This window comes from Lissotriton helveticus, chromosome 4_1 (genome assembly GCF_964261635.1).
Source record: "Lissotriton helveticus chromosome 4_1, aLisHel1.1, whole genome shotgun sequence".
Lineage (NCBI taxonomy): Eukaryota > Metazoa > Chordata > Amphibia > Caudata > Salamandridae > Lissotriton > Lissotriton helveticus.
The window spans coordinates 1,217,413,961-1,217,432,279 of record NC_136063.1 but is presented as its reverse complement, the minus strand read 5'-3'; the positions used below and the strand labels follow the sequence as shown (position 1 = coordinate 1,217,432,279).

General features: G+C 42.0%; 1 protein-coding gene across 2 annotated transcripts in view; it reads left to right on the top strand.

Moving 5' to 3' along the window:
* The first annotated feature begins 693 nt into the window (after positions 1 to 693).
* The window catches only part of AHRR (aryl hydrocarbon receptor repressor), a 937,398-nt gene continuing 919,772 nt past the window's right edge, over positions 694 to 18,319 (top strand). Inside the window, exons 1-2 of one of the 2 annotated variants that reach the window (XM_078687795.1) lie at positions 694 to 982; positions 2,814 to 2,886. In XM_078687795.1, coding sequence (XP_078543921.1) covers positions 2,825 to 2,886 — 62 coding nt within the window. In that variant the 5' untranslated portion in view covers positions 694 to 982; positions 2,814 to 2,824. The remainder of the gene's footprint in view (positions 983 to 2,813; positions 2,887 to 18,319) is intronic. The other variant, XM_078687793.1, reaches the window with a different exon arrangement.

Below are 18,319 nucleotides of genomic sequence, written 5' to 3'. Positions count from 1 at the left end.
GTCAACCGACATAACTGCGTAAAGTGACACCAATGGTGCATCCTGGCTAAACGCAGCGTGATGTAGTGCTGACGCGGTTTCGGGCGAAGCGAAACAGAAAGTGCTGCGTAAGAAGTCGTGGTTGTGCGGAGAGGGGAGGCTGTGACGACTCGGCAGCTGTTAAGCGAGCACGGGGTTTCAGCGCTTAATTTGTACAAAGAAAAAATTGCACGGGGGTCAAAGATTTTCTTATGAGCCCCAGCACTGCCGAATACCAAGACCGCCTAGTCTTGATTCCACAATGTGCCTCTTTCTTTCACCACCTTGTCCCTTTGTCCATCTCACTTAGGGTCTTTATCACTACTTTCTTTTTGTTTTCAAATTTTTCTCTTTCCTGCCCTGGGTCCAAGCATGATGATGGTAATAAGTCCGTGTTCCCACCGATGAAAGGCGGCGTACGCCACTTGATACCATTGTACAAATTAAGGACTCAGCCTTTTGAAGACATTCGCCGCCGTGTTTCCCTTCCTAAGTTTCTGACTCCTCTCTGGCCCTCCAGCGCCACCTACTGCCCACTGCCTGCAAGCGCAGTCCAAAGATAAACAGAGCATCGCGTGCGAACAGCTTGCGGTTGTCATTCACTCTGGAATCCGTCACCTGAATTACAAGGAAGTGAGAGCGACTCATCGAGTAGTGAAAAAAAGCAAACCCAGCAGTGAGATGAGAATCAGTGCACTGTGCAGCTGGGCAATGGTAACTGCCACATGCACACAGTCCTGTCCCAGGCAGCCCAGGGAAGAGGAGTGGAAGGCTGTGCAGAGAGAGCAGCAGGCACCATTGGAGCACCCTTAGACATACCCCTCCCTGCGCTCGAGGGCAGGAGCCCCTTTCCAGGATTTTACGTTCATTAATTGTCGTTTTTTTCTTTATTTTTTTGGGGGAGCGCAGTTTTTTCATCTTCTGAAGGATACTTTGGGCCTCAGGTTGTCTGCCTTCACTTTGGGTAAGTTTATGCAAGTCCCCTTTGTGTATCTCAAGCGCGAAGACAAGTGCCTCTCAACCAAATTAACATTTTTAGCCTAAAAGAGAGTTAATGGAAAGGATGTGGAATTGCTGATGTTGCATTCACCGAATGTTGCCCCTTCATGCCAGACTTAAGTTTAATTGCTGACTGTATATCACTTGATTTCTAAAAGCACACTTATCCCAGTCACCGGTGTGCATGTGTGTGTGTTATAAGCATATTTTATTGCACTAATGCAGTGATTTAAAAAACAATGTCTCTCAGGGAACCATGAAACATGGGAAACATTTCTCAGTTTCGTCTGAAATATGGATTCCATCATCATAATGATAACCCCCATACTATTCTGCAGAGCTTTCCAGTTGTCAGTGCTACTAGGAGTATGTGGCGTGTAGGACTAAACTATGTGCTATTATTATCAAAATTATGCAGCAAAATCCTAAATTATGAAATCATTCCCACATTCTTTTGCAATATAATATTCCGCCATTTGAGCCAGAAACAGGTTTGTGAAATCTGCAATTTATGCCAATTATGTGGCAAATTATGTGGCAAATGCAGTAAATCAATAATTGTGCAATAATCACTACCGTCACTGTCACATAAATTCGCTGACCCACCCTATTGTCCATTGATGTATCAACAATTTTATTCATGAAAGGTAAACAAAACATAAACATTTTAATTCCCGCCAGTGCCCATTTTTACTGACACCTTGAAGGATATAGTCTTTTAAAGCTAACTACCCCAAAATAAACATGCAATATTAAAAATACATAAATGCCAATGCGTAATGTGGTCCTATATTGTCATCTTTGCGTTCTGGTAACACTTCTCATCACTTACCTATGATTATTTCCAAAGGAGTTGAAGCCATACTTCTAAACACTAGATAAAAAAATAACATTTTACATGCAATACAGAGATACAATAAAGTATTTTAAAAAAACGACGGCGATGAGGCCTATTTTTCAAATGCTTCACTTGATATTTTGTTTGAAAATGTTTTTCTTTTTCAATGGTATTTTTAATTTAGGTAGTCGTTCTCATTGTCCAAACATAAGAAGCAGCTGTTAATCTCTCGGCACGTGGCTGTGCTTCATAATCACAGTGCAGCCAGCCAGGTAGGCCATACTGTAGGCAAAATGCACACATAGATTATATATTTTGTTACTATTATTCTACAAACAAGAACACTTTCAAAGCCCATAAGCCATTGGTTGGTGTCGACCCCGTCAATTATTTCACTTGAATCACAAAAATCAATTTACTAATGAAAATTGCAAATTTCAAGTAATGGGAATGTCTTTTCTATAGGCAGGATGCAGGCAAATAATTGTTAGCACGTGCTTTGTGGTCCAGGAGTCATTAACGAAGTACTGTCTGTGGTTAGAGATTTATTTTCTTGTATCATATGTCTTTTGGTGACAAACACACATGTAAGCACCAGGAGTCCACTAAAATTCGGCTTTGATTGACCAATCAGTCAGCCTATAACTTTTTTTAATGGTGTACAGTATGATTAAGGCTGGTATCAGTCAAGTACTGGCTCTTATTAAAAAAAAAAAAAAAAACACTTTAGTCCATGGACTGGTGTTTCACAAAATGAAACTTAAGCTGATAAAGTGGTCATTTTCTGGCCTTAATGTTGTAACCTCACAAGCTGCACATCAGATGAATATAATAAAAGCGCGGGCATTGCTTATGTTCACTGTGTGAATCAGGTGTGGCAGTAGTCCCCCCCATCCCCCCTTTTACAGGTCTGACTGGCGGCAATGTCTGACGCGCACCTGTTGCTTCTGCTTTCCAGGTTTCCACACAATGATCCCTCCGGGAGAGTGCATGTACGCCGGCCGGAAGCGACGGAAGCCGGTGCAGAAACAGTTAAGTCCCAGGCACCTTTTATTTCTGGTTTCTTTTCTGAGCAGGGGGTGGTGGGAACGGGTTCGGCCCCTCCACCCGCAGAAACATGGACTCATTCTATACTTTTAAAAGCCGTTTACTTTTCCATGCTCTGAAAAGACCCGTCCAAAGTTCTGCAGAGCGATAGCAGGTGGCGCGCGCGTAGCGCGAGGGGAGCGCCTTGGACTGACGTCACTGGAGGGCGGGGCCTGCAGGGCTGCACTGTGGCAAGAATGGCTTCCACATGCCAGCACGGCGGTGCCAAATACATGGTTTCAATATAGCGAGCCTGTCATCGGCATGCCGGGACCTTTTCCGTTTATATTTGAAAACTCTCCAGCTCTGGGAGTTTCCTTTTCGCAAAAACTCACCCCTTGTCGTTCAAGTTCAAGTAGCATGTGTGTAGCACGCAACCAAAATAACATAGCACATTACAGAATATAGCATGCTTCAAAACAATTCGACAAAACACACAAGATGATGGTCGGAATGTTGCACAATGACAAAACATTCACCCCCAGTCACAGATCTGGGTTTAATCCATCTTTATTTTGCTCACCAAGCCACCCCAGTTCAGACTGCAAATCAGTCTTGACCCTGTGCCTCATGGGAACAGTCCAGCCCGAACTGCCAAGCCATGTCTTCCCTGGACTGTAATCAAGCATCCTAGGACCGGTTTCTGGCATTTCAGCCGTCTTCAGCCAGGCTTGCTTGACTCCAGTGGCAAGGGACCCATGTCTGGGCATACCCATCCCACATAGGGTGAATTCGACACAAAGCAACGCAACATGACATAGCATACTATTAGACAACATAACATAACACAGCACCGCACAGCATAACCTAATAGCAGTATGTAACCGAACATAGCACAGTACCGGACAGCAAACCATTAAACGACCCAGTACAGTGCACCGTGCTCGCATTACAGGTTTTTTTCGCACCAATCCGGCACCCTAGATCACGGCAGCATAGTGTCCCATGCACACATTCTACGGCATCTGGATGCTTATGTTATGTTAATGCATGCATGCACTCCCTAGAGTAGCAGCTATGATTGGCTAGGATGCAAACATGGAGGGTCACCATGTAACCCTGGAGTAATCCACTGTAACCTGCCGATGTATGCCCACGCAACTTATACTCTTACGCATGCCTGCATGGCACAAAACTGCATGCCCTCGAACTAGGGTGATCAACTGGCATGAGTGTAAATTCAGGACGGTAAGTGTAAACATTCAGGACAAAGGTTCAAAATTCAGGACAAAAATTCAGGACAGAAGGTCAAAATTCAGGACAAAACTTCAGGACAAAAGGCAAGCTTTACAGACAGAGGAAGTTGCGCGATAGTATAAAAGTGTGTAAATAGACAACCACTGAAGTACAAGTCAAAAAAAGATTATATTAAGTTGAGACAATAGTGCACTTCCAGGTTTTTTGGTATGTGGGCAGCTTTGAGCAACTGTTCAGGTATTGGGGTATTTCTTATGATAATAATCTATTCATATGGTTACTGCACTGGGTTGTCCAGTCTGATATTTTGCTTACAACTCCTGGTCCTACGCAGGCATGTTTGGTGAGAGAAGCGGTCAGGAAGATCTACTCGATAGACTTTGTTACTAGCATCTCATATCTGCCTGCCATTGTGAGATGTAAAGCGGCATGTATAAGTGAACTAAAGAGAGGATTGCTGTGATGAACCCACTACAGGAGACGCATTACGGGTGTTTCAGTAGGAGGAACTTAAAATATGGAATATGCCTTTGCTTATGGGGGATCGCAGAGAGTTGCACTAGCTGACGGAAGTCATAAAAGTGCTTTTCCCTGCAGCTTTCTTAAAGAAGGCGCCGTTGATACACTATCACATAGTTTTTTTTTGACGTCTTGCCCATTGCTACAAACACAATATACATCTCAAGCACAGCTCATGGCACTATGAGGCTCTCCCTAAAAACTTACACCTAAAACAAAACATGCAAACATTTACAATTACGAGTGTAACATTCAGGTAGCAGTTGGGTGTGACTCAAAATGTCATATGCATGATGTATAGATCCCACACGTAAGCACACAGCAAATACAGAATAGGAACACATAGGAAAGGGAGTAGCCAGAAAATGTAAATACCTCCCACTTTGAAATAAAGCTCTTATGGCACCAAGAAAGCAAAGTAAGTCATCACAACCATCCCCAGAAGAGATCTCTTGACCAAGGATCTAGCCATTCATCCTTCCATCAAACCCCTGATATCCACCATTTCAAATGTACATTCTGTCATCTATTAATTCTTTAATCCATCATTTAGTCTTTTTTCTGTCTTCCATCTGTGTGCCCATCCATATCAAACCTTTTCAACCATTTGCAAACATGCAAACCTATCCATCATCTATCCTTCCATCCATCATTTCACTCATCCGTCCCTCCATCCACCCTTTCACTCATCCATCCATCCATCCACCCTTTCACAGAATCCATGCTTTCACTCATCCTTCCACTCTTCCACCCATCCATCCTTCCACTCTTCCACCCATCTGTCCATTCATCATCCATCCATTTACCCTTTCACCCAAGCCATCCTTTCACTCCTCCATCAACTCTTCTACCCATCCATCCATTCACTCATCCATTCAACCATTTACCCTTTCATGCGTCCAGCCATCCTTTCACTTTCTCATCCATCCACCCAGTCACTCATCCGTCCACTCATTAAACCTTTCACTCATCCATCCTTTCTTCAAAGCTCTTCACCCTCCCTTTCATTCATGTGCATTCTTTCACTCATCCATCTTTACATTCTTCTTTTCACTCATCCATGCACCCAATCGCCCATCCATTCTGCCAATTATTCACCAATGCATTTACTCACCCATTCCATCAACATCAGTCAGCATCTTGAATTTGCTCTATAATCACCAACCTCCGCAAGCAATGTTGGACGGCCAGCGCTTCCACTACACAGGGTCCAGCTCATTTTATGGAATGCGCTGGAAGATTGTGAAATCTTCATCAGGATAGTCATATGATGTGAGAATTCCAGGAGGCTGAGAAAAGATTATTCATACTAAAGGCATTAGACAGAATGTGCTGTCCTGATCAGACAACAGCTTAATTCCACCTGGGTGAAAATCTCAAAATACCCACAGGGTTATCTACCTACCACACTTGAGTCAAGAAGATAATTAGTTCAGTATATTCTGTGGCGTAAAATATGTGGATATCCTGTGCTATTTGTGTATATATGTAAGTATATATCACACACGGAGCACTTGCGCGTCTGCACCAGTCTTTGACATATGCTGATTGATACTGATGGAATAGTACACTGCATATATGCATATATAAAGGGAGTTGGGCCTTGAGTCATTCAATGATCTACTTATACCCAAAGACGATTGGCTAGGTCCCCGTTAATAGATCGCTGCATTTATTTGATCTACGGGACAACTATGTTTGTTCCCTGCACAGACACATTACAGAAAGCTACGCTGAAAAGAAATTTTCAAGTCTGGTTACAGAGGCCTACTTGTGTCACCATTTTTTCCAATTTGGCATGCTTTTAATGCTTCTGAGGAAATTCCATGCTGTTATCAGACATGGACATGATCACGTTACTACAGAGCCCACTTTTGTCTTGTAAACTGTTTCCTACTTGTTCTTGGCTGCAAGAACACGTTGTCCACTAATTGTTGTTAACAGTTAATTATTAATTCAATATACATTAAAAACGGCCATTACCTGCAGCTCAAGCCATTCTTATAACTTTGGGGGCCTAAAATATCCAAATTCTCACAGTTGTATGAGTGTGATGGGTAGTAGATGCGTTATCACCGGCAGCATGGCAGGGGCAATGTGGGGTGTAAGCTGCAGACGCCTCCTGAAGAGAGCACTGCCACTCATTTTTATTTTTTTTTACAAATTGAGTACTTGTGGGTTTCATTTACTTAACGGTTTAAATGCGCTTTGAAAGCATCTGATTTCTCATGTTCATAAGCAGGCCGAGTTCCGAGAGTGGGAGGGGCAGGAGAGCCCTCAAGCCCACTCACGGTCCTTTCAGAAGTGCAAATGCCTCGGTTTGTTTCTAAATGCTTCAAATGGGCCAGCAGCCCCACTCTCTGCTTAACTTTCATGATAATAAGGCGGCTTTGGTAGACTTTGAGATACTGTGGACAGCTTCGAACTCAGCAGGAATGAAAGCCGATATTAGCATCCCAAATTGGCCCATTGTCATTTTGTATGCGGCAATCAGCCCCATACAGAATGACAATGGGCGGGTGGGTCTGCCCTTGTGCTGACATAGGTGCGAGGTGGCCCCATCAGGGAGCTGAGGCCTCTCACAGGGAACAGCTCTGTTCCCTGCAAGGCCAAAATTATGGCCAAAAGGCGCCTGTAAAAAGGATCCTCAAGGACAACGGACATGAGGTCCAATTTACGGACGGTCTGTGAAATTTACGAACGGTTGGTCACCCTACCTCGAACCCCATGGTTTCTTGCTTTGCCCAGTGATGCCTCATTATTCTTGGCTGCAAAAAACAACTCTTTAAGTTATTTGCTGCTCTACTATCACTGGGTATTTCCTGACGCAGTCAATCTTGTTTGGGCCTCGAACTCTGTGTCATTTTATATTTTTAACTTGAATTAATCATTTCTTTTTACATTTGACTCCTGTTTTTACGTCATAACTATATTGCCTTTTGTAAATGATTATAAGTAATCATACAATAAAGATTTTACAATGTCGCAGTGCACCATGCTGCATTGTACCTTGCCGTATCATTCTATACCATAACTAACTCACTCCGACAAGACTGCATAGCACAACTCAACTTCGCATAAGATAACATGATTGACACAATACAACACAATATGGAATTAATTCAGCACAACATGAAATTATACAACATAACGATGCACAACATAAGAATTGATTGCAACATAACATGGCATAAGCTTATCACAATATAATATAATACTGTGTAGTTCAAAATTACATGTGTAGCTTATACTGTAACGTAACATAACATTTCATGGTGTAAGAACCAACTTAACATTAGACAACATAACATCGCAACATAGCATAACATGACATACTACATCACAAGACCACACACCATATCACAGACAAAGCATAACATAAGACACCATAACAAAATCCTGCACAGCATAACAACATAATATAACATATCACAGCACAGCGCAACATCACAGCATGATACATCACAGGAGAACGCAAATCAACACAGCAAAACTCACCCTATCATACCATAGCAAACCATGCCATACCATACAATATTATGCCTTACCTTACCTCCGCTAATGTAATATAACTCAACATAACATGAATGGCCCAACACACAATGACATAACATAATGCAACACAATATAACACAACATGACACAACTTAATAGAAAAGGATACAGAAGCAAAACGTAACAGCATTACATAGCATAACGAAACAAAACACAACTTGATGCAACATAACACAGGTTGTTGTAAAATAGCATGGCATAATATAGTAATGCAATCTAACATAAAACAGCATAACCTAATACAGCATATCATATTCAGGGATGACACATCATAACTTTATACATACAATAAAATACCATAACATATACTACTTGTATCAAATGCAGAGCTGCACAATTGTGAAATGGACATGTTATTAACAGGTTACTTTGTAAACAACATCAAATTCTTTCTTTGGGGCTGTGGACATCCCGGAAGGGTAAGAACACAGCTATCATTAGCCAATGGTTACACACAGCCATCATTAGCCAATGGTTACACACAGCCATCAGTAGCCAATGGTACACACAACCATCATTAGCCAATGGTTAAACACAGCCATCATTAGCCAATGGTTATTAGCCAATGGTTACACACAGCCATCATTAGCCAATAGTTACACACAGCCATCATTAGCCATTGGGACACAAAGCCATCATTAGCCAATTGTTACAGACAGCCATCATTAGTCAATGGTCATTAGCCAATTGTTACACACAGCCATCATTAGCCAATGGTTACACACAGCCATCATTAGCCAAGGGTCATTAGCCAATGGTTACACACAGCTATCATTAGCCAATGGTACACAAAGCCATCATTAGCTAATGGTTACACACAGCCATCATTAGTCAATGGTCATTAGTCAATGGTTACACACAGCCATCATTAGCCAGTGGTTACACACAGCCATCATTAGCCAATGGTACACAAAGCCATCATTAGCCAATGGTTACATTCAGCCGTCATTAGCCAATGGTTACAGACAGCCGTCATTAGCAAATGGTTACACACAGCCATCATTAGCCAATGGTTATGCACAGCCATCATTAGCCAATGGTTACACACAACCATCATTAGCCAATGGTTACACCCAGCCATCATTAGCCAATAGTCATTAGCCAATGATTACACACAGCCATCATTAGCCAATGGTTACACACAGCTATCATTAGCCAATGGTTACACACAGCCAACATTAGCCAATGGTACACAAAGCCATCATTAGCCAATGGTTACACACAGCCATCATTAGCCAATGGTACACAAAGTCATCATTAGCCAATGGTTACACACAGCCATCATAGGCATGGTTACACACAACAGTCATTAGCCAGTGGCTACAAACTGCCATCATTAGCCAATGGTTACGCACACCATCATTAGCCAATGGTTACACACAGCCATCATTAGCCAATAGTTACACACAGCCATCATTAGCCAATGGTACACAAAGTCATCATTAGCCAATGGTTACACACAGCCATCATTAGTCAATGGTACACAAACCATCATTAGCCAATGGTTACACTCAGCCATCATTAGCCATGGTTACACACAACAGTCATTAGCCAGTGGCTACAAACAGCCATCATTAGCAAATGGTTACGCACACCATCATTAGCCAATGGTTACACTAAGCCATCATTAGCCAATGGTTACACACAAACAATCATTAGCCAGTGGTTACACACAGCCATCTTTAGCCAATGGTTACGCACATCCATCATTAGCCAATGGCTACACACAACCATCATTAGCCAATGGTTACACCCAGCCATCATTAGCCAATGGTTATGCTCTGCCATCATTAGCCAAGGGTTACATACAGCCATCATTTGCCAGTGTTTACGCACAGCCATCATTAACCAATGGTTATGCACAGCCATCATTAGCCAATGGTTACACACAGCCATCATTAGCCACTGGTTACACACAGCCATCATTAGCCAATGGTACACACAGCCATCATTAGCCACTGGTTACGCACAGCCATCATTAGCCAATGATACACACAGCCATCATTAGCCAATGGTTACGCCCCACCATCATTAGCCAATGGTTACGCACGGCCATCATTAGCTAGTGGTTACACACAGCCATCTTTAGCCAATGGTTACGAACAGCCATCATTAGCCAAAGTCTGCACAAAGCCATAATTAGCCAATGGTTACACTCTGCCATCATTAGCAAATGGTACACGCAGCCATCATTAGCCAACGGTTACGCATAGCCATCATTAGCCAATGGTTACACACAGACTTCATTAGCCACTGGTTACACACAGCCATCATTAGCCAATGATTCACACAGTCATCAGTAGCCATTGGTTACGCACACCCATCATTAGCCAATGGTTACACACGGCCATCATTAGGCAGTGGTTACACACGGTCATCTTTAGCCAATGGTTACGCGCAGCCATCATTAGCCAATGGTTACACCTTGCCATCATTAGCCAATGGTTACGCTCAACCATCATTGGTCAATGGTTACGCTCTGCCATCATTAGCCAACGGTACACACAGCCATTATTAGCCAGTGATTACGCACAGCCATCATTACCCAATGGTCACGCTCTACCATCATTAGCCAATGGTACACTTAGCCATCATTAGCCAATAGTACACACAGCCATCATTAGTCACTGGTTACATACAGCCATCATTAGCAAATGGTACACGCAGCCATCATTAGCCAATGGTTACGCATAGCCATCATTAGCCAATGGTTACGCACAGCCTTCATAAGCCACTGGTTACACACAGCCATCATTAGCCAATGATACACACAGTCATCAGTAGCCATTGGTTACGCGCACCCATCATTAGCCAATGGTTACACACGACCATCATTAGGCAGTGGTTACACACGGCCATCTTTAGCCACTGGTTACGCACATCCATCATTAGCCAATGGCTACACACAGCCATCATTAGCCAATGGTTACACCCAGCCATCATTAGCCAATGGTTACGCTCTGCCATCATTAGCCAATGGTTACACACAGCCATCATGTGCCAGTGGTCACGCACAGCCATCATTAACCAATGGTTATGCACAGCCATCATTAGCCAAATGGTTACAAACAGCCATCATTAGCCACTGGTTACACACAGCCATCATTAGCCAATGGTACACACAGCCATCATTAGCCACTGGTTACGCACAGCCATCATTAGCCAATGATACACACAGCCATCATTAGCCAATGGTTACGCCCCACCATCATTAGCCAATGGTTACGCACGGCCATCATTAGCTAGTGGTTACACACAGCCATCTTTAGCCAATGGTTACGCACAGCCATCATTAGCCAATGGTTACACTCTGCCATCATTAGCAAATGGTACACGCAGCCATCATTAGCCAATGGTTACGCATAGCCATCATTAGCCAATGGTTACACACAGCCTTCATTAGCCACTGGTTACACACAGCCATCATTAGCCAATGATACACACAGTCATCAGTAGCCATTGGTTACGCGCACCCATCATTAGCCAATGGTTACACACGGCCATCATTAGGCAGTGGTTACACACGGCCATCTTTAGCCAATGGTTACGCACAGCCATCATTAGCCAATGGTTACACCTTGCCATCATTAGCCAATGGTTACGCTCAACCATCATTGGTCAATGGTTACGCTCTGCCATCATTAGCCAACGGTACACACAGCCACTATTAGCCAGTGGTTACGCACAGCCATCATTACCCAATGGCCACGCTCTGCCATCATTAGCCAATGGTATACACAGCCAACATTAGCCTGTGGTTACACGCAGCCATCATTAGCCAATGGTTACACACAGCCATCATTAGCCTGTGGTTACACACAGCCATCATTAGCCAGTGGTTATACACAGCCATCATTATCCAATGGTTGCACACAGCCATCATTAGCCAATGTTACACACAGCCATCATTAGCCACTGGTTACGCACAGCCATCATTAGCATGTTGTGTAGTTCCTATATTCCCAATAGGCTCTGCGCATTGGAATAACATAAACGATAGTTTAGACGTAGGACTGAGGTCGACTAGGTCTCTACTGAATATGTTAGACTTAATCATGAATGCCAGCTAGCTCAGAGGTCACTAGAAACTTTCTAGAGTAAACAAGGAGGTGTTAACTTCCCTGAATAGACAAGAAGGGATTAGCTTCTGACAACCGCATAAACATGACAACTTTGCTCCCTCCAGAATAAGGAGTATATCTCCAGAGTCGTGTGAAAACAATAGACAGCTATTTCACTCAGTCAATCGTGCATGCTTAGTTTCACCAGAGTGCAGAGAAAATAGAGAGACGGGCGTTTTCAATAAAAGTTGTTATTTATTGACCAGTCCTCTTTCTCATGCAAGAGAAGTGAATTGCCACAATTGCAATACTTGTCATAAAGTAAAGTGCGTACAGTAAAAGGAGTATTATAAAATAATACTGTAAAAGCATTGATATGGTTTCTGAGCCATATGATACTTAAAACGGATAAAATACATAAAATACATACAACGATAAAAGGTTGACTAAACGTGCTCAACTGGTGTTTCTAAAATACGCCTACCCCGGTGTACCTAACCTAAGCCTAGTACGTGGGAAGGAGTAAGTAAGTTAAGATAGTTTTGCCAAGAAACCTGCATCAAGAATTCTCTTAGGATCTAATCAGCTCCGTACCTTGTTTATAGAATGAAGGAGGTCTTGTATCTCTCTCTCAGGACTCGATCTCCCAGCAACCCGCAAGGGTGACTGGAAACACTGGAGCTGGATTTCTCGGCAGGAGAAAAGACAGTGTCTCTCTCAGTGCGTCAGTGGGAGGGTCGGCTTCCTTTGGCACTCGCATCAGCTGGGCGTCGGGCAAGTAGATAGCCGCTCTGCTCCAAACCACCGTGTGTTTGCTTAAGGCAACGTTGGTATATTTATACCTGGAAGGTGCCGAGTTTGACGTAAGGTTGGACATTAGACGTCACCAAGAACTTACAGTTCTTTCTAGACTCCAGGAGTTCTTGCACAAATCAAAACAAAAGCAGGGGGAATTCCCGGGCTGCTGGAGGCTTGGTTTGTTTAAAGAACTCGTTGTACTTTCTAGGAGTCTATGGGAGTAGCCTTGCCGTATTTGGACTGCATTGGCTATGACTAAATATGGATATGATTCTTATACCTTTATAAGGATATTATTTGTTATAACCACATAAGGGCATGAATCAGGAATATTTAATTGGGGTCCTAGATACGTTTACAACACCCACTCCACGTATTATGTCAATCATTACTAAAATACTAAGCAATAGTAAACATATAACGATGCATGTGTTTTCCAACCCACCCCAAAATACATAAATTGCATTTGAAATGGTATATGGTATATACACGAAAATTAGTATTTATACTGTACGTTTTTCAAGCAGTGATATCATTCAGATAATGTATATATAAATATCGGCTGAATGAATTGTGAAAATTACATTTATGAATTGGCTCTTATTACAGAAGAGAAGGTCGAGACCATTTCATCACATATTTATACAATACTGGACATGTGCTAGAGGCTAAATCAAAATATTGTCTCTAGAGTCTCTAAAAAATAGAAGTTCTGTTCTCTAAGAATAGTTCTACTTTAAGCAGAGTACCATGTGCCAAAAAAAGGTAAATATTTTGGAAATGGAAAAATAATTTCGCTTTCAAGGGAAAAAATTGTTCCAAATGTTTTCAGGAGTGTTTGTTTATCAAAAACTGAAGGCCGAATTCAGAGTTCAGGGAACGCTGTGTGCTCGTTGCTTTATAAGTTATTCTCGTTCTTAGGAGAGAACATCAAATCAGATAGGCTGGCAAAGAATTCGTCTACAACAGTCGGTGAAAGTTCGACCAAGTTTGAAAAAGCTGAAATAGTGCATATGTGAGAATCATTGCTATCATCGATGTCTGGATCAGCAACGCTCACAGAAGGTTGTACCTGTGTGCCGCTTTCATCTCATACCTCACCGCCACCTAATCATAATGGTGAAGTCTCAACGAATGCCGTCATCAGAATAGGTAGCCGCTGGGGACAACACGTTGCATGAGCCGTTACCGAACCAAGCAAAGTATCGATATCCATAGGTACTGCTGATGGTAGTGTAAGACAGACGTCCAGCACGCATTCTTCTCCGCATAGCAGGCATCGAAGCACAGGTAAGATGCAATCTTGCCAGATTGGTCTGAATGAAAGAAACCAGGTAGTATTCAGATCTCTTAGCTTTTCCAATCCGAGGACTTTAGTGATCCGTTCTCGGTATCGTATAGCCAGGATTATTTCTTCCATTGTAGCCTGAGTTTTGTCTGTGGCTTGGCTTGCCATATCGAAGCAGATGGAACAAAAATAAGATTCCTGCTAGGAGTCCCAAAAGAAGAAGCAGGCCGCCGAACACAGAGTGCACAAAATTCGGGAAGATGTTCAGGACTGCTTCAAAGGGTGCTAATAGTCCCGAAAAAATTGTCTTAAATACATGTGCGATGCCACTGGTATCAGACATGTTTAAGATTTGACCTAACATTTCTACGAAATGTACGGGGCAATTTGCCGATAATAGTGTATGTATCTCTGCCGCTGTCCTTGCAACTTGCAGATCATATGTCTCTTTGGACGAGGTTAAAGGCACAGTTGTCTGTAAAAGAATAGACTTCATTCTGCTTGAAGTATCAATTCGAATAGAAGAGATATTCAAAGAAGGCCATATTGCTGCCTCCTTGTCTGGTTTGCTGTTTGGATACAATACTTGCATACAGCAAATGACCCTGGAAGTAACGCTCACGAGATAGGCAATTCCTGGCACCATGCCACAACAGCTGTGGTCACTTATTATAACATAGCTGCCGTTGGAAAGCTGTCTGAAAAAAGGCTCTATCTGTGTTGCAGGGGTGCCGTGCAGGTGACATGAAAGGTTATTTGATGAACCTTCGCAGGCTCCATGCAAGTTAATACCTTGACACAGAAGTGTACCGCTTAGTGAATTTTTACAGTTGTTACCACTAAGAAATACTTCTTTTTTCCCTTCACTATAACATCTATGTGTATAAAGTAAATTCCAGGTTGACTTGATGTATCCTTTACCCAACCTTTCATACAGGCCTGCTGGTATATACTTTTGGCAATACTGAAACTGAAAAGTTGTTATCGGAATTGTAATTGTACCATGTATTATCCATTCAATGACAGGTCTCTCTGACATTGTCAATGGTAATCTCTCAAGTTTTTCAATGCTCAGAATCGTATAGTCTGCTCATTTTTGTGCTAAACTGATTTGTTTATCTGTAAGGTTAAAGATAGAAAATAATGACGTTGTGTTGATTAGACGCCATGGCACGTAGCCTGAACGGTTTTGCAACGTCCAGCCTAGCTGTACAATAGAACGTAATTGGGACTGGCCATGTTGTAACATTAGCAAATCCTGCTCTATTATATCAAAGGCAGATAATACAATTCTGTCCAGTGAATAAATTCTGGAGGGCAGAGTCGTTAACCCATTGTCCACTACAGACAGTGATTTTTCCAAATGAATACGATCAATTTCTCGTATTTTTTCAGCAGTTTCAATTTGCATTACTTTCCAAGCAGCGTATATACAGGCGTATATGAAACGTTTTTGACGCTGTTTGCGAGGTCCCAGTATGAAATCTCGCAAGTCAGCACCTTCTTTAAGTAAAGTTAAGTGTTGCTTAATTTCAGGCAGTGTGGATTTCTGTAGCCACTCAAGGCATAGTTTTCCTACACTATATGGTGTAACTATCCCTGAATGTTGTCTCTGGGAGTATCTTGGGTCTGGCCTGTTCTGTTTGAACCGTTGAGTTTTGTTCAGGAATCTATCTTGACAGTTATTTGTGTCTGTGGGCCAGATCAACCATTGTTTCCAATCAGGATTTGTTCTGTTTTGGTGTAAAATATGGGATACGTCTATCTCCACATCTGTAGTGCTATTACTATCAGGTATGGGCTTTGGAATAGACGGTTTGTTTAAATCTTTAATCTTGGCTAGGCCAAGACAGATTGTTTGTTGAATGGTGTCATTCAGAAATATTATTTGTTCTGGGATCATGCAGGCTCTAAATAATGATTCTAGACCTTGTACCTGTCAGTCTTTTGTACCCCAGATGGTTTTTGTCTCAATGTTGTGTTTCCAAAATTCAAAACCAAATGTAGACATTTTTTCATAACATTTTTCAGAATAAATCAATTTAGTATTTGTCAACATGTTTTTCATTCCTGTCTTATTTAACATTTTAAAATAAAACGTTTCTGGATCTGTGTTGTTAAACCCTGAGAAGTATGGGAATTTCTAAAAAAAAAATTCCAACTGCCTTTTGGCGGTGTTGGACAATGTTCCCATTGATTATAAGTAAAAACATTTCTAGGATTAGCAGATTTATGCAAATAGTGATGACCATAGTGGTTAAAACAGTACATTTCTTCATAGTTCGATGAACCCTGCAAATAGGCATGTTCTGTGAATTTTGCTGACATTTCTAAATTTGACATCATATTATTAATATTTTCAAAGTCCCAATCATCAGAGAAAGTACTTGGTGTCACAAAGTCACTTAAGGAAACCTTGAACTGGTGTGGATATTTCAAGAGCTCAATCGGGCCATAGATTTTGTAATCAGTTTTGTCCCATGCTACACCCCCAGGTATAGGATTGGCTGTGATGTTCACTGATGACAGTTCTCTTTTTTCAATGTGAGATGAACTGTGAGGCTTTAGGACCAAGTTGATGTTCTGGCTTGCTGTGTCCATTGTACTATATTTTCCATCAATAAATCTACCCAAAAATAAAATCATGATGAGCCAGAGGAGGAGGAAAAGTACACCTAACACAATCCATAATTCAATCCATGGTGAAATCAGATATGTTTCTTTGAGTTGATGAAAGAGTTCAGTCATTTTATCTTTGAAAGTTTTTGTTGCTGGCGTTTCTTCATGTTCACTTGGATCATCAGAAAAGTCATCAAAATTAATGAAGTAGCCAGATGCAGTTCTGTCAATTGTTGGAATTGCTTCCGGATTGTTATTAATCTTTGATTCTGTATGTTCAGAGGCTAAATCATTGTAGATTGGTGTTTCTTGACGAACTGTTGCAATTTGGGTTTCAAGAGGCACAAGTTCCATGGCTTTGTTGCATAGTCCTTTTTTATTCACTGCAGGTTTATCAAATGTGATTAGTCTCTCAGTTTGAACCTCTTGGATTGTAGCAAGATTTGGTCTTCTGCTATTTCTTGGGAGTCCACTGGGCCTACTACTTATTATTGGCCACATGATTGTGGTTTTACCAGGTCGATTGATACAACTCTGTTCTCCTTTTTACCAGCAAGGGGCGGTAGTACTACTGATCTTGTTCCGCTGACAGCTAAGACAGGTACTGCTTTTCTGTAAGAAGGCCCAAATTCCTTCTTCACAGCGATCTTTTCTCTGACCAGATCCCCAATATTTGGAATCCAGACAGGTCTTGCTGGGACAGGTAGTTTTTCTTCAGTGGTCGCCGGCTTTAACTTTATGTTACTTAGATTTCTTCTTGTTTCATTTAAGTCTTGTAAAACAGCCAAACGATCTTTGATATCAAAGGTTTTTTGTTTCACCACTGAAGTATGACAATCTAGGTACTGGATGATCATTCTAGTACCAAACAAAAGTTCGTATCGAGTGATACCTCCTAGAGAATTTCTTGGCAAATTATTAAGACTACGTTGGACACTTGTTAGATGTTTGACCCACCCGTCACCCGAACCTAATACCCTCGCTGTTATAGATTGCTTTATGTCCCGGTTTTTTCTCTCCACTACCGCATTTCCCTTGGGATGGAATGGAATAGAGTACCACAATGCAATGCCCATGCTGGTCATGGCCTCCTTGTAAGCTCGAGAGCTAAATGCAGGACCCTGGTCAGAATGTAGCATGCCAATTGCGTATGTGCCGATAAAGACTTGCAAATCTTTTATAACAGTTCTGGCGTCAGCCGAGCGCTGAGGCCACATCCAAATGAATCTCATGCAGGAATCCACTGCGACCATGATATATTTATAGTTGCCATCCCTTTGTAAGGGACCACAGTGGTCCAGGTAAACACATGCTCATGGTTTATCTGAGATCAGAAGAGTG